The sequence below is a fragment of the Leptinotarsa decemlineata genome, unplaced genomic scaffold (assembly GCF_025532065.1).
Source record: "Leptinotarsa decemlineata unplaced genomic scaffold, Ldec_3_MD MMD2_P_RNA_scaffold_5, whole genome shotgun sequence".
Taxonomy (NCBI): domain Eukaryota; kingdom Metazoa; phylum Arthropoda; class Insecta; order Coleoptera; family Chrysomelidae; genus Leptinotarsa; species Leptinotarsa decemlineata.
Window position 1 is genome coordinate 4,704,714 of NW_027412532.1, and position 24,375 is coordinate 4,729,088.

The 24,375-nt window shown below is 34.6% G+C and overlaps 2 protein-coding genes across 2 annotated transcripts; one reads left to right on the forward strand and one right to left on the reverse strand.

Moving 5' to 3' along the window:
* The first annotated feature begins 1,291 nt into the window (after positions 1–1,291).
* On the forward strand, positions 1,292–4,196 carry Tasp1 (Taspase 1). Its single transcript, XM_023163489.2, has 5 exons — positions 1,292–1,664; positions 1,722–1,850; positions 1,979–2,398; positions 2,972–3,354; positions 3,897–4,196. The coding sequence occupies exons 1-5, from the start codon at positions 1,637–1,639 to the stop codon at positions 3,999–4,001; spliced, it is 1,065 nt and encodes a 354-aa protein (XP_023019257.2). The 5' UTR covers positions 1,292–1,636; the 3' UTR covers positions 4,002–4,196.
* A 1,409-nt stretch (positions 4,197–5,605) lies between these two features.
* Positions 5,606–21,197, reverse strand: Gbeta76C (guanine nucleotide-binding protein subunit beta-2). Its single transcript, XM_074169307.1, has 8 exons — positions 21,162–21,197; positions 20,813–21,106; positions 18,697–18,784; positions 14,281–14,560; positions 9,806–9,971; positions 8,922–9,123; positions 8,649–8,865; positions 5,606–5,955 (listed from the first exon to the last, which is right to left on the reverse strand). Exons 3-8 carry the CDS (start codon positions 18,766–18,768, stop codon positions 5,849–5,851), a joined length of 1,044 nt encoding a protein of 347 aa, XP_074025408.1. The 5' UTR covers positions 18,769–18,784; positions 20,813–21,106; positions 21,162–21,197; the 3' UTR covers positions 5,606–5,848.
* Between the last annotated feature and the right edge of the window lie 3,178 nt (positions 21,198–24,375).

Here is a 24,375-nt window from a genome sequence, read left to right on the forward strand (position 1 = left end):
TTTGGTGGTACAAACTTCTTCTATTTGTCAAAACACTAAGAATAATGTTTTTTTTTTTATTAATTTTGTACTTAAAATATTCTAAAAGAAACATAACAATATTGTTTTATGTACTTTCACTTTTCACGTATAGTATAACTACTCTTCAAGATTAAGTACTGTGTATCTCAAAAACCAGAGCTAATAAAAATTTTTCATTGTCATTTTCGTTTTTATCACCCCAAAATTAGTAGAAATTGACTAATTTAGTGTAGGAAACATTCAAAAAATATTTTTTTATTGTGTTGTGTTATTATATGCGAGCCCTTTCGATATCAGGCTATGCTATCATCTTCATGTCTACCCAAACTGAGCGTTTTATCTTCTTGTTTGTTCTTTCATACGGCTAGAACGCTTTAGTGCAGGTATTTGTCCTCTCCTTTCATCCGGATGTCTCTTTAAATTTGCCTGTACATCAGGTAATATCCTTTGTTTTGGTGTTTCTCTAGGTTCATCATTTTCAAGAATGTGTATTGTATCGTCTAGTATATAGAATGTTAGGTCTTGTTGTAGAACCAAACTTCACTTCATGGAAATCCTTCAATATCCAATCAACATATATCCTCATCAGCTTTGACATAGTACCCTTTTCTACAATCCGAAACCCTACTCCTTCTCAAAACGAAACATAAAATTTCGAAAGACATGAATATCCTCATCAACCACTGCATGTCCATCACATATTCCATCCGTTCCCAGGGCAAATTTTACAAATCTTACATCCATGGATGTAAGGGAGAAAAAAATCAAATCTCCACCTTTTAATGAACACACAAGGTCACGATACGCAATGAATGAAGATACTGTCAGTATTGTCAGGCAAACATAGTAATACCTACAATTTTGTCTGTAACAGTTGGTATATATGGGTACTACCCCAACAAGAATGAGAATGAAAACAAATTTAGTCATTCAATATTTTCGATTTTAATTTCATTTCATTCATAAATGAATCGATATAGAGGTTATGTAGTCGTTTGATGAGAATGATGACATACTTTCAAAATCAAACATTTTTGCGATTCGATGTTTAATGACTTCGTGTACGAAAGTATGACTGAAATAATTTAGAATTCATCATGGCGAGAATATATGACCTCCAGTCATTAGATTTATTACTTTGTACTTCAATCACAAACTTTTGAAAAATATGTAAATATGTATAAAATTATTATGTATCTATCCACTGTATTACAAACTGTCGTATTAATAACATTCTAGAAATGTCATGGACATGCCATAGGTCCTATTTTAACTTATACATTCAATTTTCCCCATGAAAAACATGAATGTTTGGTGTTTTTCTCTTTAGAAAAGTTTAATCCCGTCAACGAGAATGCTCATTAAGATTTCAAAAGCATTAACTTTTTCATTCAACCTTTCATACGCTTCATTGTAAGAAGAGTTGCATAATATCAAGTTCCAAGTTCCAAATACTTGTGATATTTAATTTTAGGTTAGGGTTAAGTTTGAATAAATATTTTTCTCTCAGAGTTTCTACGTGATGAATTAGTCATTATCCTCGTATGAAAAAAGGCACTTCAAGAGATTCTATTCTATTAATAACCAACAAATTGTTCACCAAAATAATCAAAGAATGACTGCAATAATAGCTGTCCACTGTGGTAAGTTTTTCACCTCCTCATTTATTCCTACATCTAGACGTGAATGCTTATTTACAGGTGCAGGTAGTCACAGTAGCAAGCTCTATGGTGATTATAAGAGGCTTTGCAATAGAGCATGCCGAAAAGGCATTCAAGTATTACAAGAGGGGGGTACAGCAATGGAAGCAGTTAAAGCCGCAGTAATAGGTGAGAATTATAAGCTATTGTATTATTCTTCATATATATAAGTACCCTGCTGTTTTTCCAATATTTATATAAATCATAAGTCATGAATGGAGTATGAGCTTACCACTTTCCTCTTATGACATTTCTAGTATTGGAGAACCACCCCATGACGAATTCAGGATTTGGCTCAAACCTTACATCAGACGGCTTCGTAGAAAACGATGCCTCAGTAATGGATGGCAGAACGCTGACCTTTGGAGGCTGTGGAGCTGTCAAAAAAGTCAAAAATCCCATAGCTTTGGCCTACGATATATGTCTCAAACAATCAAATACCCAACCGCTGGGTCTTGTTCCACCTTCACTGTTGGTTGGTCAGGGAGGACTGCAGCATGCTCGCAAAGCTTCATTGAAAATAGTTCCCAATAAAAGATTGATAAGTAAAAAGGCTTTTCGACAATTTACAAAGTATAAGAAGCTGTTGGAGTCACATGAATCTCACGAAAGATTGGACACTGTGGGAGCTGTTTGTATCGACAGTGAGGGACATGTTGCTTCAGCTTGTAGTTCAGGTAAACAAATTTTGAATATCAATTAATGATTTTGAAAGTTTGAACAAGAGCCTAGAGTTCATCAAAAAACAATGATTCCAATAATTTTTTTTCCAAAAGTTACTGGAAATAAAAGTGCATTTATTAAATATTGTATGAGTGAATTGTAATTTTTGGCAAATGTAATGAAAGATTCAAATGACAGGTTTATTTTCATAAGTTACTGTTTACTGCTTGATATAAACTGGAATCTTCCACTTATGCAAGCTAAGGAATAACGGGGTCTTCACTTTTAACGTGCGGTTACTAGCACGGTGCTAACAATTAGTGTTATACTACAGTTTCTCAACTGGTGGATTTCAATTGCTCATAATTACTCTAAAATAACCTCAATAGAGACACTTTTCAGTTTTAATCGTAGAAAAGAGGTTCTACATGGGCTCTTTGAATTTTTACAATTTTAACACGCTCTAAGTTCTGAATGATACATTCATAATGGGTTTGAAACATAACGCTATTTTCCATTTGCACATTTTTGTATCTAAGTCAATATTTCTCTTCACAAATATTGTTTCAATTCTATCAAAATTTCAGGTGGTTTGATTCTGAAAAAACCAGGGAGAGTAGGCCAAGCGGCTCTTTATGCTAGTGGAACCTGGGCAGACAGCTTAAACAAAGATACCGAATCTACGGTTGCGGTATGCACCACAGGATGTGGGGAGTACCTCGTACAAACCCAGTTAGCCAAAGAGATAGCTGACGTTATCAAACCCAGTTCTAGTCCCATCACTGACCTGCATAGAGCAATGACTAGTCAATTTCTGGAATCAAGATATCTAAGGAACGTCAAACAGAAAATGGCAGGAGCGTTAGTGCTGCACCGGAATAGTGAAAGTGGAGAGACGTCATTGTTGTGGGGTCACAGTACTGAAACCATGGGGGTTTCGTATATGAAATTGGGAGACAATAAACCGAAGGTGAGTTGAATTGTTGCTCTGTACAAGCAAGAGAAGGATGTCACAGGGAGTATAATAAACAAATCAAGCAGGACAGAGTAAGGGGACTGCAGTTGACTATTTTGGTATAAAATGAAAAGATCATCCAAAAAATACTTGAGGTGGTGTTATATTCTGCAGTATTTTTTCTTTCAACTAGGTTAGTGATTGAAATCAATTACAAATCCTGTAATGTAATCATATTATAAGAGGTTCACCATCTAAATGTTCACACAATGTCGGAAAAAACTGTTTGAGACAAACATTTATTCAAATTAACAAAGTGTATTTCTAAGAGGGATTTTTTTTTCGGAAAAAAAGATTTTGGCTTTCTTCTCGAAAAACCGATGAATCATTTTTTTCTGGATTCTTTTTTAATGGAGGGATAAATACAACTGAAAAGAAAAAATTGTGAATACATATATACACAGGATCATATAGAATTAAGGAATAACATTGATACTTTGCAGACCCCATATGTGAAGTACGCAGATCAAACAGTCTCATTTTTTTTGTCTTTTCAGAGCATTATGTCTGAACTACCTCACTCAGCAGAACCTGGAGAAACCATCAACATAGGAGGAGCACACTTCTTCAGTAATAACCCTTCTTCGAAACCTCTCACTTGAGTTTGAACATTTCTCTGTTCTATACCTTTCACCTCGCCAAAGTTATTTGATGGTTATCGAATTGAAAATATTGTTCTTGTAAACAGTTGTTTATTGCTTGTTTCAGTTACAGAGTGATGTGGAAATATATGATTTTTTCCTACACAGAATGGAAATAAACTGGTGAAAAACTACCATTAACTTCGAAGAAACTGAGCTTTTTGGTTTTTTTTTCATGAAAATAGTGGACATTTCCAAACTATCAAATGATAAGCATAGTTTCTTCATTTTAGTTAGTGTTTTATTCAAAGAGAAGTTTGTTGGGTAACTGGATCAAATTATTTTTGTTTTCTTGTCAAAGTTTTGAATTCGTATTAAATTCTTCTTCAGAGCTCTATAACAATGAATTTTATTAAACATGCCTGCCATAATCGTTACACAGCGAAAAGAAAATGTTCCATGTCAAAACTATAACTTGGTTTAAAATCATTAGATGCGTTAGATACATATAAAAAATGAAAAACACTGTAGCAAACAAAATATTTTTTATTGACCAACAGAGTGACATGAAACGAATGGTTTTATTGATCAACAAGAGCTGTCAACTGTTTTCGAATCTCCATGTGTTCTGACACTCGTGTTTTGAAATACCGCCCGATTTGGCCAACATGGCTGTTTACACAGTTTTCCTTGAAAACTGTGTTGGATTATGCATATGTAACGGTGTTTTTTTTTTCTATTTAGAAAACAAATATTTTCCAGCAGAATTTTCATTTGTTACTAAGTAATAAACCTAAGTTTTTCGTACGAATTTTCTACATGAAACTTCTTTATATTTTATGTTTGCCCTGATATTTTGCAAAAAGAAGTTTATTTTTAAGATAAGGGCTCAATTAGTTGAACGTTTTTGTTATGGAAGCCAGGATTGTAAATAGTAATTGTTGTTGATCTCAAGTTTCTTATAATGTTGATTTTACTGTGATAAATGTGTTATGAGTAGGAATTCAGAAATATCTCAGAAAACTTTCGGTAATGATACCAGTCTGTTTTTAAAATCCGGTTTGTAGTGTCCGACCGAAAGTTCGGTTTCGGTCGAGTTTCGGCAAAAAAACGGGTTTGGGTTTAGTTTCGGTTTCGGCGTCAAACCTGCCGAAACTGCATTCGGGAGTTCCCGCCCTGTGATCGGTCATGTTCGGCGCGTTGAATTTCATACAATCGACAAAGACATTTTGCCGCTTCCACGTGCCTAATCATGTCGTGACTATTGTGATATTAGGTATCAACTGAAATATGTAATTTTATGTTTAATATTTTTGAAAACCCATCAATAATATTCAAAAGAAGGATCTACACCTGCTCAAATGAACACGTCACCTATTTTAAGTATTTTCAAGGTGCAATTAATATTTTTTCTTGAATGAGGGTTTTTTATGTTGATTATCAATAAGTAAACGTTGTGATTTAAAGATAAAAAAATAAAGACTGACTGATTATAATAACATTTTCTTCATTTTTGCCTCAAAACATAATCCTTGTAAGGAAGTTTCGGTTTCGGCCGAAACTGACACCATTCCCGAAATTCGGTTTCGGTCCCAACTACCGGTTTGCCTCTTTAATAATTTAAGTGTCTAGAAAAGTGCTTTATTCTTTCTCAAAATATTTTCTGCGAGGATATAAACAATGTATAACACTTTAATTCACAAGAATACCATAATAAATGATTCTTACAATAATTCAATATCTATTGATTTTACACTGTCTTTGACATAGTTACAACATGAAATATTCGGAATAGATACCCAGATTTAGGTATGCAACAAGTGTCATCTGTGACGTAATTCTAAGAGTCCTCAATTACTTGTTTTCAGCTATCCCCATACTCGAACTGATTGGTCCCAGCTGCAGGTTGCTATTGCCAACCCATTGTTAGCTACTGATAGGGAAGTCACACGGTTTTCGTGACCAGAAAGGGTACCTGCAACAAATATTTTGGACAGAGAAATTGAAGAATGATGAGTCGGTATTAGGTTATTTCAAAAGTTCTGTCCGTTCTTATGAGTGTTCTTTAAACGAATTTTTTGCCCATTTGCGCATATTTCAATATTGTGTTCCGTGATTTCTATGAGGTTATGACAAAAGCACATTTGAATAATTTGACGTTTGGTATGTTGCTGTCTACCAAAATTATACTCTGAAAAATGGTTGGTATTTCAGTTGATTTAGTGGGACAACATCCTAGTCTGTTTGATATTAATGTTGATGTCAAAATGAATCTACATGCTTATATATTTCTCAATTATTATATTGCATGCAGTAGAGTTTTTCTCAATGTGAATTTAAATCGTTTATAGTCCGTTCATAATTTGTTGATAGCTCGCTGCAAGTTTGACCCTCATTAGAGAACTGAAATACAGAGAGGACAGCTAATATGATATAATAACAAAAAACAAACTAAAACTGGCAGTTTAAGATGTTTTCGACTAACCCATCTTGTATCTGAAGAAATACAATACAGCTATAAAACTTTTAATCCGATTATGTAGGTATTTTGAGTGGAAATGAGTGACCAGTGTCGTAGAGTATATGATTAAAACATTAGTTACTTTAAATAAATAAATATATTAATATTCTTAAACTGTAGGTACTGTAAACTGTATTTTTATTTTGAAAAAATTTCTTTATTTTATTCAAAAATAATAAGTTACTTGCAATTTGTAAAAGATACATTTATTTAATTAATACCTATTTTTAAATGATATAAACTACGATTACTTACAAAACTATTCAAATTCAAAATAAACAGGATCATCTTCGGAATCCGAGTCGTCTTGCAGGTTAATAATTAGCGGTTGTGTCTCTACAGTCGCATCAATTATATTGTCAAGATCCCACATTTTTTGTTCTTCTTCTATTGCATGTCTTACTGCATCTCGCCAATTTTGTTCTGTAATATGTTGTAAATACTCATATAACAATTCACGTACAGCTTGTATTTTATATGACGTATTTTTTCTAGCCACATAGCTTTTCATTTGTGACCAAATGAGTTCAATTGGATTTAATTCGCAGTGGTAGGGTGGAAGTCTAAGGACTGTGATGTTTCGTTTTTCCGCCATTTGGTCAACTACGTATTTCTTGAACTTAGATTTGTGTTGCCGGGCAATTTTTAAAAGTTCTGCTTTAACCATTCCATCTTCGTAAGGCAGGGACTTATTGCGCAGCCAGTCAATGATATCCTGTTTCTTCCACTCAGTCGTTGGAAGTCTTTCAACTAGTCGTGAATAATAAGGTGCATTATCTAATACTATAATTGAGTTTGGTGGTATATGTTCAATCATCTGCTCAAAATACTCTTCGAAAACATCAGCTGTCATCTCCTCGTGATAGTATTTTGTGCTTTTGGATTCAAATTCCAACAAACCATGCTTAGCAAATCCTTTTTCACTGCCAATGTGAGAAACTATTAATCTACTGCCTTTACCAGAGGGTGGGGAAATACCAGTAGACCAACCTTCCATAAAGGCTTGCCTGGAGCTTGATATATTTTTATCTGTCCAAATTTTTGTGAGAGTATGACCTGCGTTTACCCACGTTTCGTCCTGATAGTAAATTGGCCTTCCTTCAGCCCGAAATTTTCGTATAGATCTTAGATACTTTCTTCTCCAACATATTATCTCTTCCCGGTCAATCAAAAGTGATTTTCGGTCTGATTTCTCCCACCGGAAATTCAATTCTTTTAAAACTTGCCACAATTTGGTTCGTCCGACATGAGGCAAATCCGGGTCGTCTCTAACTTCTTGTAAAATTTTGTTTAAGTTGGGTATTTCTTTTTTGTAAAAACATTCGTGGATTTTCCTTCGAATACCATTTTTGGCAAATTCATCAATTTCAATAGGTTTTCTCCCCCTCTTTAAGTATTCGTTTGTATTTGGGTTAGCTATACCTTTTTTTTTTCTTTCTGATAGGAACCTATATATTGTTGACTCCCCTACGCCCGTCATGTTGGCACAACTCTTGATTATGTTCTGAACAGTGTTTGTGGGATTCTGAGAAACCAGAGCATCGTGAACGTTCAAAACAATAGTCTTCTCTCTTGGTGAATAGACAGACTTACTGACTGTACGCAACAGTACCGGTGTAAAACTTGATGATGTTGATGATGATGACGAAGCCATCGCAAGCAATCAAACAAAACAAGCAGGAACGAAAGGTACGTATATGTTTGTAGGAATATGAAAAAAAGTTACTCACGCACTGCACAAAATTCGCAAAATAAATATTAGAGACGTTAATTACTGCCGTAGACGCCGAAACACCAACGAGCCGTAAATTAAATGCGATTAAAAAATGTACTAAACCAAAAATTATTTTCGTTCGTAACAACTTCACCCTTTCAAGACAAGTTTCGAATATAAACTGAAGCTTTATATTTAATGAATAAACACCTCAGGAACCTCCGCCTATGATTTTACGAGTTTTACGACCGTTTTATGACTTGGGCCCTCATTTTGTGCTATCGACAAATTATGAACGGACTATAGATGAAATTGAAGGTTCAACTAAATATTAATGAAAATAAACCGATTAGACGGTTACCCTATTGATTGTTGCTGTCAAGGGAAGAGTAAGTATAAATGCTTGCGTTTCTGTATATTGTCGAATGCTTACCGTTGTGTTGATTTTTCAAAGTATCCCACATGTGGACATTGTTATCATCTGATCCGCATAAAAGTATTCTTCCACTCAGCGACAACCCACAAGATGTGAAACCACTATTGGGGGATGGAGGTTTATACACTGCTATCTGCTGGTCACTTCTAATGTCGAATAACCTTGCCGATTTATCTTCAGAACCGGTTGCGAAACAGTAACCGCTAGGATGGAACTAGAAATGATGAATATTTCTCTCAAGGATAATTATGGCGTTGAGGATATACTCACACAAACTGAGTTGACATCTGCTTCATGTCCGAAGAAAGTTTGCTTAGGTTTTTCCTCTCGCATATCCCATAACCTACAAGTTTTATCCACACTTCCAGTAACAAATGCATTTCCATCTGGTGACAAACTGATGGAGACCACGTCTCCATTATGAGCTATGAAATCTGAGGTTTTTCTTCCACTCTCCAAATCCCATTTACATCTAAAAGGATTTGATGTTTTGCAAAAGACTATTTTTGGGAAAGGAAGGTTTTGGCTTTCTACTCCTCCATCTTGAAGAAAAAAGTGGGCATTTTCCGAAGCAAGAAAGAAAACAGTATATATTGATGCTGTTCATTTTTTCCAATTTTTATTTTTTGCCTCTATTCAGCGCATTACTATATGATTTCGATGATGATTTTCCCCTACGAATTCAAATTGGACCAAAGTGCTGCTGAAGCAGCCCTGAAAATCACGTAGGCATTTGACAATGATAGTGCGAAATTACGTTCCGGAGAATTTAACCTCGAAGATGTGGGCCCGAAGTGGGCGACCTACAGTAATCCAGAACGAGGATTCGAGGACCCTGGTGGAGACTGACCCATCACAAATCGTGCGTGGGATGAAAGAAGAACTGGACGTCATCTCCCGTCCGGTTTTTGGTGATTTAAAACGTATTGGATAGGTCAATGAGCTCGAAAAGTGGGTGCCACATAGTTTGAACGGCGGACAGAAATTAACAAGGTTTCGAGGTTTGTTCTTTGTTTTTGCGCAACCAAAGCGATCATTTTTTGGATTGAACCGCCACGTGATGGACAGTGGATCCTCTACGACAAGAAGAGTCGTTGAACTACACGAGAAAAGTAAAAAGCCAAAACAGTTTTTCGCAAAAATCAACAACTTACATTTTCATATCTCCAGAACCTGTGATTATGGATTTATCATCCAAAAACCGACATGAACTGAGAAATCCATCATAACCAGCCAACTCTCTCACCAATTTTGCTACACCATTGGCATCCCTGTTGTTTAGATCATAGATGGTACACATATTGTCCATTCCACCACAAGCTGGAATAAACGACTTTATTGAAGTGGTAATTGGTAGGTATACATATCGGATATGTTGTTCATCCTTTTCAAATGATTGGAAGAACTCGTGTGGACAATAATTCATGACTACAAACATTCCTCTGAAGAAATGTATACATTTATTACAAAATGATGAACATTTGTCTGAATAAATGTATACATTTTATACAAAATGAGTCTTTTATTCTTTAAATTGAGTGCAGAATCAATTTTCACAGATTTTGTATATTCACTATTGTCGAACTATACGTTCTGTATTTTGTGCCATGTCTAATAATAAGTCTCGAAACTTAAATTTTGTAGAAACACAATGATTGAATAAATATGAACAATGTATTTCTCTATTATTTATTGTACATTCAAATCTCCATTTTCCAATTATTCTCCTTTCAATTCTACCACTCTAAATCATTAACAAAATTGACTTTGTTACTGTAATCATCTGGTAAACAATGCAGTTTCACAGATCAACAACTTCCATAAAAATATACCCTGTGATTCGTTTCGCAAGGTGTTATGATTTGAGATTCGAAGCAATCAAGAGGAATTCAAAATTCAAAATTCTGACCAACGATTGCTGTGGTGGAAAGAAAGATCTTGATGTTGAAGTCTTTAACTCCTCCCCTACAAATCAGCTCTGTTACGCCAACAACGCAAAGTACGGTAATCGTATTTAGAAAATGCCAAAATTAAGTACTTTTTAGGTGCTTTTTACGTACCGAAGTTAAAAATTAGGTGCTCTGTAACTTACACCGCAACTCAATACTCAAAGTTGCGTTGCTAGCATTATGTGATGCTAGCAACGCAATGAAAATAATAATAAAATAATGCCCCATAGGGGCATTATGGAATCTAGGTTTACTGTTATTTATCTAGTGAGCACCTAATTAGCACTTTAATTTCTTGCCCTTATTCATTGAATAACGTACTATAAAATCTCAGTAGGTGCATCAATCATCGTGGTTTTCAGGTCCATGAGCCCCATAGGCATTAAAGAATCTAGTTTTACTATGACTATCTAGTGAGCACTTAATAAGCACTTTATTTTGATTGTCTATGTATTAGTTTACGAGTATCTCAAGACTATTGCATATTGTTATTTTTTTTTCAAATCAGGTATCTCGAATTCATTTTTTCACTTATTCGCGGTCGTTTTCATCTTAATTTTTTGCAAGCACCTAATTAGCACTTCATTACCACGCTTAGTGTATACCTTTTTTTTATTTTTTTTATTTAGATTTCAAACCGCATCAACCACATAGGGTTTTTAGCGGCGATACATATGAGATACAGTATATCGGTATACATTAAATTGAATTAAATATATGGATTCGTTTGACATATTTTATTACATTTCTCCATTCTCTATTTAGAATGGTGGATATGTCTCCGGTTAGCTTCAATTCGTTCATCTGTTGTTGGTGCTGTTGACATTTGAATAGGTGTTCCACTGTTAGGTCCATGTTGCAATTTTCACATTTACTTCAAGCTTCCTTTTTTAGTAAATGTTGGTGAGTGAGACGAGTGTGTCCAATGCTTAGGCGACTTATGGTTATTTGATTTTTTCGACTAAGGGCAGCATACTTTTTTATTTCCATGTTGGGATTTATTTTGTACAGTTTATTGGCAGTTGAAGATTGCCATTTCTGCTTCCAGATAGCGTTTATGGAAGTTTTAATCTGACGATATATGTCTGTGTGTAGTGTTTTTTCGAATGTCACTGCACTAGTGTTTGAGAGAGCGTTACGTGCCAGCATGTCGGCTTTCTCATTTCCTGGTAGCCCAATGTGTGAAGGTATCCAGATTATCTCGACTCTTTCCTTCTTGGTGAAGTTTGAAAAGCTCAATCTTAATTTGTTGTAGAAGAGGATGTTTTGGATATAATTGGCGGATTCCCTCTATTGCACTCAATAAATCTGTGAATATTACAGAGTTTTCATTTACTTGTCTGGCATGTATAATTGCCTGTGCGATGGCATAAACCTCTCCAGTGTAAATACTGCTGACGCTAGGTAGTTTGTAACTTTCACTCTCATGTTTGCTGAATACGGCTGCTCCCACACCTTTTTCTGATTAGTGTATACCTGATAGAGCATTCATCCTCGTTTTCGAGAGACCTGATTCTTAGATCTGTTGTTTAGCGAACTTGAAAGCTTATGTTTATTAATTATAAAATGTTACGATCCTCACCGTTCAGCACTTAATTAGCACCTAATAGTGTGCTATTGTTATTAATAGTGTGTTATTTTCACTGCGTTACTAGCATCACATAATGCTAGCAACACAACTTTGAGTATTGAGTTGCGTTGTAAGTTTCAGAGCACCTAATTTTTGCCTTCGGCACCTAAAAAGTAACTAATTTTGGCATTTTTTGAATGTGATTTCCGTACTTTGCCTTCCTGGCGTAACAGAGCTCTATAAATCCGCTTTTGATCTATTTACACTTCATTACAGCTCACCTTCTCAACTCGCGTCTTTGTTCAAAATAATTTCAATTCATTTTTCTAATAAACATGGCCGAATTTAGTAGATAGCAGGCGGGGCTATTGTCCCGGGGCCCTCACAATAAAAATAAAAAAATATCAAAATTTTGACGGTTCAGCAATTTTTACGTTCATCCCCACAAACATTTTTTTGCATTTTTACTAATAAGAACACTTGCACAAACATATTAATTGTGTTATCGATATATCAGAAAGTCTTGATTGCAAGTTTCCATTTACTAATGTGTAATTTGTACCCATGAGTTGAAGAGAAATCAAATTAGTAAAAAAATCCGAAAAACAGATGATCCTGCAGATCCTTCTTATATTTTCTCGCCCCTTCGAGCTCAAATTTTTATTTTTTTCAAGAAATCACCTGAATGGAAATTTTTGAACATTATCCATTGAACTTTTAGAAAAAACAAATTTAAGGGGCTTTTCCTTTCTTCGTTGTCCCAGGGCCTCCAGACTTCTAAATCCGGGCCTGCTCATGAATATAAATTTTATGATTCATTTCTACAGTTCCAAGTTTGTTTGACTTTCGCTTCCTTAGGTAATCATGGTATACCAAAAACAAAGACTGTTCTCAAAAATGAAGACTGTTGCAGTTCTGATGTTTGAGAAGAGGGACACAAATGTAGGCAAAATCATGTTTCCAACTGTTGGTCAAAGAGCTTTGATGCAAATTATCTAAAGAGTCTTTCCTATAGTATAACAATTTTCAATTGAAGGTAACTCATGTACAAATTGAACTGAGAGCTAACGGCAACAATGTTAAATGTTAGAACTAAATTCATACCGGGGTCATTTTTATTGCCTATGCATCGCCGTTGTAAATAATTGAAAAGTAAGATGATTTTATAAAATTTGCCCCCCGTAACAAGACAGCTTCTGCATATCGATAGGATGTACGAGCGAATAGGTGAACCAGTTCGTTGAATACTTTGAAACACCGGTAAACTGATCAACACTCCGTAGGTCTATTATATTTGCGTCCTTAAAATGCCATAACTATTCATTCGGTTTCTTCATTATCAAGCGTCCTTATGTGCATAGGCGTAGTACGTTCTGTTTCTTGTGAAGGTGACTTTGTTTTGTATTTATTAAATATATTTTATTATTTTTATTAAATAGACTGTTATATTTATTAACTTAAAAATATAAGATAGAGTTGGCCGATACTTGTTTTTCAAAGTACATTACCATAGATTTTCATCACATTCACGCTTTATTGTGAGATAATTAGTTGACCTAGTCATTAAACTCAGATATAAATGTTCGTTAAACTCAGCTAGGTATAACTGTCATTAATTAGTTCCTAGAATATTATTAGTTTCTAGGTAGATAGTAATATTTCAAAAAGTATATATAAATCACAATGTACCTATGTATAATTCAGTTTGTTTTTAACACGCTCGGAAAAGCTACTGTGCAGCGAAACACGTGTTGCGGATTTGTTAATCTGTTCTAGTGAAAGTCTCACAATAAAGTGTTCTTCAAAATACATCAACTTCAAAATAGTTTTTGAGATAAGTAAACAACTGACAAATAGCTGAATAATAGTGAAGAATCTTGCACTGACGCCTGTCGGATATAATCCAACGCTCTTTGCGGTGGTAGCCAAGGGAGTTGTTGTTTTCTGATGGGTGTCAGTCCACAAACCTACTGTGTTGGTGAGGAAATACTGGCCTGAACAATTGTTCTTTTGAATAAGTGTATTTAACTCGATTAGGAATATTCGATTGTTGGAGTTATAATTTTCAGAGATTATTTTCCTCGGAAATAAACCCCTTTTTCGCACATACCTACATAGTTTCCAGAATTAGCGAAAGCAACGCTCATGACCCAAGCCGATCTGAGCGGTATGATTTGCATTTTGTTTCCCGTATAAGTATCCCAAATGATTAGTTTTCCATCTAGAGATCCAGTCACGCAGTGCCTGTTGTCTCCGCTGTAATGGACGGAGTTTACCTTATTCAAGTGACCTTTCATCAACTTTCGAGTGATAAGTTTCACTCTTGGAGCTGGTGAAACTCCTTCGCAAGCCTTTTCGAGGGTGGTGTCTTCAAATTTCTTCTGGTCATCCTGAAAAAAGGAAGAGGTGGAAGTTTAACAATTCAAAAACGAGTTTTGAAAATTTGCTGCCGAATTGGTCTTGTAGTTGAACGGGTGCTTGCTCAAAGACGTTTTGGTGACACTGTAATCGTGAATAAATTTTTTCACTAAATATTTAACAAGGAAGAATTTATACTACTGCGGTCCATTCACTAAGACTCCCAGTTTGAAAGTCCTTGAATTTTTAAGGATAAGCACTCAAGGTTTATGAGTTCGTTTCAAATGACCCCTTTTACAAAAATTCGTTCAAAAAATCAATAGTAGGATCCAGCGGCCACAAAAACATACCAAATATGTTAAAAGTGTTGTTTTTTATGAACCTTTTCTTGTAAAATATAGGAAGTTTCCAAAGTTCCTCTGTGTAAAGGGATGGAGGATAGTGTGATTGTTTATAAATTCAAACCTTCGAGAAAAATCATTGATTATCCAGGATTTGTTGACATACTTGAAATTATATACTTCCTGGTGCGATTAAATACCTACCATAGAGACCATAATGGAGTGATAATGAAACTAATAGAAGGAGCTCAATCTTTAGGACTTCTCCTTCAATAGAAATGATATTTTCACCACTGAGCCAAATATATGGCGATTGATAAAACATACAATCAAAAAGAATAATGTCGATAATCAACTTTCGAAATTATACAGTTTCTCAGCCTACTATGAAGGCAAACAAAATCAAAAAGTCGAAGCATTTCATTATTCAACATACGATCGATCGAATACGTTTATTTTCTCTTAATGTTGGTAAGTTAGTATTACATGTATTTTATGTGGTGCCCTGCTTAGGCTGGTGCCTCTTCAGGGACTATGTTAATTGAAAAAAAAATTATTTTTTTGTTTTTATGTGTAGCTTAATCTAGTCCTTGGTGTTGGGTGTTTATGTATGGTTACATTGCTTTTGTCCTGTGTTGGTTGGATTAGTGGATTCCTTGGGCATTGCTGTTTTTGTGTATGGGTTGGGTTATCCTTGGTGAGGTTGTACGGGTATAGTTGCAGGTGGTTTGTTGTTGCTTCATCATCTGATGAGTTCTGGTGGATAGATAGAACTATTTATTCCTGGTATCCCCCTCTGGCAGCGGGAACTCTTCAAGGATGTCCTGGAACCGCTCCGAGATATCCTCCAGAGCTTCTAGGAGCCTGGCAGGGGAAAATTGGAGCTTTTTCCTGGGGATCCTCCTTGGCCAGTGTCTCAATTGCAGTGGTGTTGCTGCTTCTGATTGTTCTGGTGATGTATTTGCCTCTGAGTTCCTGAAATCTGGTAGACTTTGCCTTGTTGTTTCAGAGGTTCTGGACGGTTGGCAGCAGGGACTGGTCTCGCAATGAGGTTTTATGAAGTAATCCTTTTGGCTTAGGCTGTGCACTATTCACCTCACTTCCACTGTGGTTACTCAAGTCAGCACTGTACCAATGCTGGTACAAGAATGTAATCAACATACTCTCCTCTTCATTAGATACGAGGGTGGTCTAAAAAGTTTCCGAAGTGAACATGAAGATAGTAACAATCATAAATGAAATCTATCGAATTTCGTTGTTCATCTTTTGACAGTTACTCACTAAGGTTTCAGCCATTTTGGACGCGCAGATGTTACGTAACAGTCGTGCGAGTGAGTTGATGTGAGTGTTTGTATGAAAATGGACCAAATCGAATATCGAGCAGTCATTAAATATTTGTTTTTGAAAAACAATACCACTACGCAAATCAAATATGAGTTGGATTCTCTGTATGAGCAGCTGAATTAAAACGTGACCGTAAGAGCTTGGGAGACGATGAAGTTCGTGACGTCCAAAAATTGCAACTGCTGATGGTGCTAGACGACCGTGGAATTGAAGTTAGAGAGATAGCAGAGGTTATGAACATGTCAAAAAAACATGTTTGTCACATATTGAATCAACATTTAGGCATGAAAAAGCTGTCCGTGGATAATATTATACGCCCGGAACAAAAATACAGGCCCAACAGCGGACTACAAAGGAGGAACCGGCTCCAAGAATAGTAAACTTGCTGGCAAAGTGATGGAGACTACTTTTATGATAGATTAGGTTAGATTATGTCCAAAGTGAGCGAGTCTGTTCGACCATCCACCCATTCACACTTGACCAAATAAACCCAGCTTCTTAACGAAGCCGATTAGTTTGTACGGTGAGTGGTCTTTCAGGTCAGATGGTAAGAGTACGGCTCTGCCGTACGGCTCTGCCAATTTGAACTGATTGACCATCCACCTCACTCACCAGATCTAGACCCAAGCGACTTCTTTTTGTTCTCTCATCTAAAAATTCCACTCGGAGGACAGAGATTTGCGTCAAATTGAGAGGCAATCACAATCGTGAACAATTCTTTTGCAGGGAGAAACGTCGAGTACTATTTCGACGAGTTACCGAGACGGGAGCATCGCTTGGAGAAGTGTGTAGAGGAGACTATGTTGAAAAATAAAAAGAAAAAATTTGAAGTGTCTGTGAAGTGAAGTCTTAAGTGGTTTGAGTGATGTTAGCAGATCGCACCCAGATGGTCAAAACCACTTCATACTCAAATGAAGGTGAAGTTATTGAGAATGCCATCACGAAAGTGAAAGACCGGTTTGACTCAAATCTCTTGATCTTGAATTTATCAAAAACGAAAGTAGTGTCCTATCGTTGCCAGATTCCAGCCGTACATCTGAATAATATTCAAATTGACAACGTACCAACTTTTAAGTTCCTTGGCTTGTTCATTGACAATAATTTAAAATTCAACAAACATGTAGATACTTTGAAATCGAAGCTCTCCTCTGGATGTTATGCAATACGAGTGACTGCATTTGATCTCGGGTCTGCAGAAGCTAGAATAGCTAGAATAGCCTTTTTGAATCCCATCTTCGTTATGGTATTTGCTTTTGGGGTGTGTGTTCTACCACATGCCTTCAATTAGTATTACTGATACAAAAACGTGCAATACGATGCATATGCAAAGCCAAGCCTAGGGATTCTTGTCGGCCTCTTTTTGCCTCTAACAGAATCCTAACTGTGGTCTCCTTATTTATATACACAATCTGCCTTCTCTTCAAAAATAGGGTATTGTTTAACAACTTGGACGAGGCAAAGATTCAGCTTTAAATTACCGCTGCCTTCTTCGACCCTAGTTGAAGATTCCATTATTTAGAACGCTCCCAAAATGTTCAATCACCTTCCTTAAGCTATAAGAACCATAAATGACCTTAGAGCTCTTAAGAGAGAGTTGAAACACTTCCTTTCTGTGAGACCTCATTAGCTTAGCAGAATTCTATGATGATAATTTCAATTGAGAAGACTAACTGTAATATCTACGGTATTTTATACCGTAGATATTACCGTAGATTCAATTTAGTTTAAATTGATTTATTTAATTTTATTGACCACGTTCTTATATCCTGAACTTTTGTATTAGGTTATTATTATTTACATGTCTCTTTTCAGTTCATGTTATCACACTTTTAGTGATTTTACTTTTGTGATTTAATGTATTTGTTATTTATATTTCGAACAAGGCTTTGCCAATAAGAATTTATTCTTCAGACAATAAAGTATATTTGAATTGAATTGAACCTCTGATTGATCATCGATAACATAAACTATATTAATGATTATTCAATATCTCCAACAGTTCAGAATGTTTGAAGACCATCTTTAAAAGAAGAAAACTTAATCAAATACTCACGTATTCAAAAGATTCAACAGACCATATTAATAGAGAGAGAGACAGTTTTTCAGAGACATAAATGACATTTTGAGGTCTATTTTTTTGCAGAAATTAGGAATTCCCATCTGAAATGTTTGGGATGTTCTATTCATTATCGAACGTGTCGCTATCGAATTTTTGAAGTCTAGGTAGGTACTTTCTTTTTATGATTAAAAATTAAATTTTGCTTTAACTCAAGTTATTTTATGTGAAATGGTGAACAATGAACATGAAGGTCTTCGAGGAAAGTAAAAGACTGTTTTAGTATGTTTATTCGAAAAGGTAATACTTTTTGAAAATAACCTAGGCTGTGAAATTTTCATTGTTTTTGTATCGATTTTTTCATACCACACCCAAACACAGAGTCACTTGCTTATAAATTCTCTTATATTACTGAACTATTACAAACCTGTAATTTCTTATAAAGCTCCTCCAGTTCCTTCTTCAGGGCTAACGTTTCTGGATCGTTTTTAGGCGGCATTTTTCAGTATTTCTACCTGAAAATCACAGACCGAACCTGAAGCTTCAAGTTACATCGCTGACTGAAACACACGGGAGGTAATCTATTTAGTTCTAATTTAATAAGCCACTCAAACATAAAGAGTCCTTAGGAGTGCATGTTTTAACCCAATTTATTAGATATCGATTCTTGGAATTGGAAAATTTGATTGCCGTTTACAGTATATTAGAACAGGCGGTTCTTGGTGAGAGCAGCAGTAAAACCATCTAATTTTAGGTTTTCTAACAATGGAGGACTAATAGCCACAAACTGAAAAAATCGAATTATAATGTCTCTATTATACATAAATATACGAGAATGACAAAATAAAAGTTTGTGTGAATGTGTTAAAGCTAATCATAATATGGAGAGCCATTGCGCTTCTCTGGATACACGAAATTCGCCATTTTTGGCTCATTGTTGATTACCTATATACAAAGTATGCAAATTATTTCTAAGCAACCTGAAAAACAGCAAGAGAAAAAAAGGCGGGGATTTCCAAATAAGCTGTGGTAATTGCAACACAAAGTATGTTGGTCAAACTATACGACCCATGATAACGTGTTTCAAAGAACATATTTCCCATTTTCGGTTTCGAAGACGGGTATAGTGTCACTCAACATGCCTCAGAACGGCCATAGAATAAATGAGAAATTTTTGAAATTGTTCAGTATATGCTTTTACCTTTTGCAAGATTGTAATCAAAAGAATGTGGAATGTGATCTATGACCATGGACAAAGGTCCAGTTATGAACAGTCAGCTGATTACTCTTTCGCGTAATAAATAAAAACCTGTGATATTTCATGTACTTATTATAAAACAGCCTTGAAAAACAAATGATTTGGTCTACAAAACTAATAATAATTTGAGGAAATTCAACAGATACAACAAAGACAAAACTTCAATGTTGGATAGTTTGACAGTAATGGGTTGTTTCAAAAGTTTTGTCCGTTATACTGATCGATGAAGAATTTTGTACAACGGTAATGCTGTTAATTTTTTTCCAAATTTGAATTTTAGTCTCTTTTCAACAATCGCCAACTTCTTTTTGACAAAGAGTTACGATTTTATGATAACAATGAATTGTGTTTGGAAAAGAAAGACTGAAAACGTCTTATGGAGGGCTTAGAAATCAATAGTTTCGAATGTTTAGAACGATTGCAAATATATTTGAAATATTTCTTTTTATTTAAATCGTTTTGTAATAATGAAATTAACAATTAGGGTAGGTAATATGAGGTCTCAGGTAGTTTTGTAATTTTATATCCAGTTTGATGAGTTTGTGCCTATACTCTGAACATCTAAGCTACGGAATGACGGAATGCTCTAAAACATTATCATGCATAGTGCACGTGATTTCCCAGACAAGGCTGCTTGTACAGAGTCGCACTAAGGATCGACCGTTTTTTTTTCTATTAATATGCGACTAGGTATTGAAAAATTTTTATAGGTTATAGGTAAGATTTATTAGGTACAAATTTGTCAGTGAGTGACAGTCATTATAAGATTCAAATTACTATATTTGATATATAGCAAGATATATGAATTGTTGGTTAGTACTGGCGACGCCTGTAGAAGCTATTATACAGCGAAACATCTCACAATAAAGTGTCATTTGAATACGAAAATGATAATGTGTAAAATTTACTACGACAACTACAACAAATCGCCCATTTGTGTCATTTTTATTGGCTCTTCCTGTATGAAAATATATAGATATGATATGATATGATATTGAATAGAGAATAAAAATAAATCGATTATTTTTGTGTATAATATGAAATGTGATAGATGGAGTAAATATTGAAAAACATGTAGGAATATAAGAAATTGTCAGTTACTACTGCTTGGCCGAAATCTTATTCGAAAAACTAATTTTTTCGGATTTGTAATATCTAGCTCATTATAGTACTTATAGAGTTGATTTCTTTCTTTTCTGGTAGAGGAGAAACTTTTAGTTTTCAGGCAGCTATCGTGAAGAAAATCATTATTGAATATAAGTTATTTGGGAAATGGAAAACTCACCGTTATGATTTCAATCATCCGCTTTGTTTCCACCAGTCACTATGCCTTGTGATTACTTTGTTATTTAATGTTTTCACATCATATCAGGCAGGTATGAGCTGTTTCATTTCCTAGTTAAAATAATTGGCACCAAAATAGTTCAATTTTAATTGCCTACGATACTTATATGAAACATTATAGTGTTATCAAGAGTACTGGGTAGGATAATGTGCGGATCTGCTAGGCCTCGTCATTCGTTCTTGTCACAAGGATCAAATTTGCAGGATATGTATAAATGATATTCACGGCAACTACCTAAGAATGTGCATGAGATTTATGGTAAATAACGAGAGCTACCTGTAATTATTACTTGAGAGAGTAAACGATAGGCGGTTTGGAGTAGTATCTTTGTCACTGTCATTTCAAAATTTTGAAAGGCATCTAAAAGCATGGCAACAGGCTTCAAGATGGATCCGCTCATACTCCTGGATATTTTATAGCTAGCCAGTTTTCTCAAAGACCATTCCTTATGAGTAGCCATTGATGATTTTCTCTTGGTATACCCCAAGGGCCCATACCATCTTCAGAAATCAACGACCTACTGAAAAAACCAGATATCCGAAATATTATATTGGACTGAAAACAGCAGTGGCCATGCATGACAAAGATTTTCATTTTATCATACAACCATATGTTAATGGCATCATCATGGCTCATCACATATTATTCAGAAGGATTCACGAAATTACCTTGTGAAAAATCATGAAAATCGTGATTTTTCTGGGAATAACAACATAAACAAGAGTGATTCGCAGTATTTTCCACAGAAAAAAGATCATCGTACGTGAAATAAACTGTTGAATCAAAGAATATATGAAAGTACAAGGTAATCTTTCAGAAATTCCGGAGTTGGAAAATTTCTTGTGGAACTGGAAATCTTATAAAAAAACAATCAATCCAAAACGTGATACCATAAGAACCAGAAAAATTTTGAATCGATATCAGAGAAGACAGAAAAGTTATAGAGAGGCCAAACTAAAACGGTTCAAACCCGGTATATGAATGTCTATTTATGATAATCGAGTTGACACCTACTTCTGGTACAACCAGACTTACCATCACCGCCAATATTTTATATCTTCAGCTTTCAAAAACTCCAGATAATTTGCAGATATCTTGTCGTTTTATTACTATATCCACAGAGATCATTATTTTCATAAATATCTATCAAAATAATTTTCTGGGCCCGGTTCTGGCTACTGTATTCAATTCCAGATGAGATAGCCTAAGAGATATCTTCGATAATCATTCTTTTTTACAATATTAACTCGTTTGATTCAAAGACTCTACCGCAAAACTGTTTTTACGACAGTAAACGTCAAAAGAGAAATTGAGATTTTACCCATTTAACGGTCCAGTAAACCTTAAGATTTGAAAACTTTTACTGCAATTTATATTATTCAATCAGTTGTTTTGTCAATTCCATCAAATAACGATGGTCGATAGAGTTTATTGTGGAAAAATATTTTCATATAATTTGGTTTTTTTTTGTATTGGGTCTCACGGGTGAGTTTATATGGCATAGGTATTTCTCTTTTCATCTGTGTACGGTAATAATGCCAAAATTTTGGCTAAGAACAGTCATAAATATTATTTTTACTACTGGTAATATTTTTTATTCAAATTCGCACTCTTGAAATATATCAATTCCAAAATTTGTCTCGAAAAATTTTTCATCTCCACAGAATAGTTCAAGAGAATTTATATCAAGGTTATTGTATGTAATTATTATATTTCACATAAAATTTTTGTGTCAATCGGCAAAACTAGAAGTTTCTGATAATTTCAGTACTGCTTTTGAAACTTATTTTTTTAATGAAATACTTCTCAGTGTTTTCAATTAAAATTGAATAACCTCCATATTCTATACTGATTGTCATAAAAAGGCTGAGCTCTATGTTTCCATCTTGATTGTTAAGAAAATATATGTAGAAAATATATGACTTTTGAAAGTGGAATTTCCCCCATAATTTCATTTTGTTTTTTGCATCTACAGTATAATTCCATAAAAGTAGGCACTGAGTGCTCAGAAATGACTGACATTTTTGTCTTAATCTATCTATGTGAATCTATTATGCTTATGTGACAATTTTTCTTTAGCGGGTATGAATCACATCTCATTCACATGTCCCAATTTCAAATTACACCGGCCGTATTTCCTAAATAATCTGCTTTCTTCGAATGTTTCGTTTCCAACCAATATTAACAGTATTTTCAGCTACACTCAATGAAAAAATTTACAATATAATTCTAACATTCATAATTGAATCCAAAATATGAATATAAAACGTGGTATCTCGATTTATTTCGAAATTTCTGTGGCACAAAATAAACTCCGGTTTGATACCAGCGGGGGGGGGGGGGGGGGGGGGTACAATTAGGGAATTGTACTGTAATTAAATGCTTTATTTGCTTTATTACACACGATTCTCAAAATTTGGGACCCAACTTAGTTCGTCATTGCGTAGAATCCTTAGAGAAACCTTCGAATCTGATGTTTTTTTCCAATTTATTTTTGTACTATTTGAAATATATATTGTTTGAACAATATGTATTAAATCTATATACAAAATTGAGCAGGCAACTTTTCTTGAAAAAATTCTTCGTATATTAATTAGTATAAGAACAGTGCATCAGACATGTACGTAGTAACTACGGCTCTGACGTTAAATTTGTTTTTGATGAATTCAATAATGATGGAACTGAAGCATTTAGGAGACATCGCAGATATATAGGTTATACTCAAATCGATCATTTATTTGAAGAACGACGCCTGTAAATACAACTAAAGAGAAAGTTTTAGGAAATAGTAAAAATGCGGTTACTCTGCAAAAAAACTGTTCGAAAATAATATTGATTTGAGTCAAGTAGAAAGTGATGCAGAACATTCAGTTGCAGTCACTTAAATGTTCACGTTGTAGCTGTTGCAGCAGAGGATAGTGATATGTCAATAATGTTGATGGCTTTGGTACTTGATGGTTAGAAGAAAAGTTTTTTCAAGCACTCATAAATGTATATCCTAATAACGAGTATATCCAACAGAATCCATATCATCATTTCTGTATTGATGTATTCACCGAATGTGATACTACATCTGCTTTTTAAAATAAAAGAAAAAAGATTTTAATAATTATTGTGTAACGCTCATAACTGAAACTTTTTCAATTGGGATTAAAGACTTTTAAGATCAAACGTACTTTTCAATAAAGTTATTAATTTTACTGTTACTGTCAATGTATGGTACCAAAAATGACGAAAAATTGAATGAACTGCTTTACAAATGTTTCATAGCATCAATTTCAAAGAAAAACAGCGTTTGAGAAATATACCGAATTGATAGTTTGATTCGGAATGATGAAATCAGCAGATAGATACTTGACAGAGATTGAAGTTGATTATTGTCCGATATTTTGCTAACTTTAGGTCATTGCAGGATCATTTGCAAGCAAAGGCGTAATATTTTGACTTAGAAAAAGGCGTTGGTGGTACATCTGATTTTATCATTCAGGAATAAATTATATTTT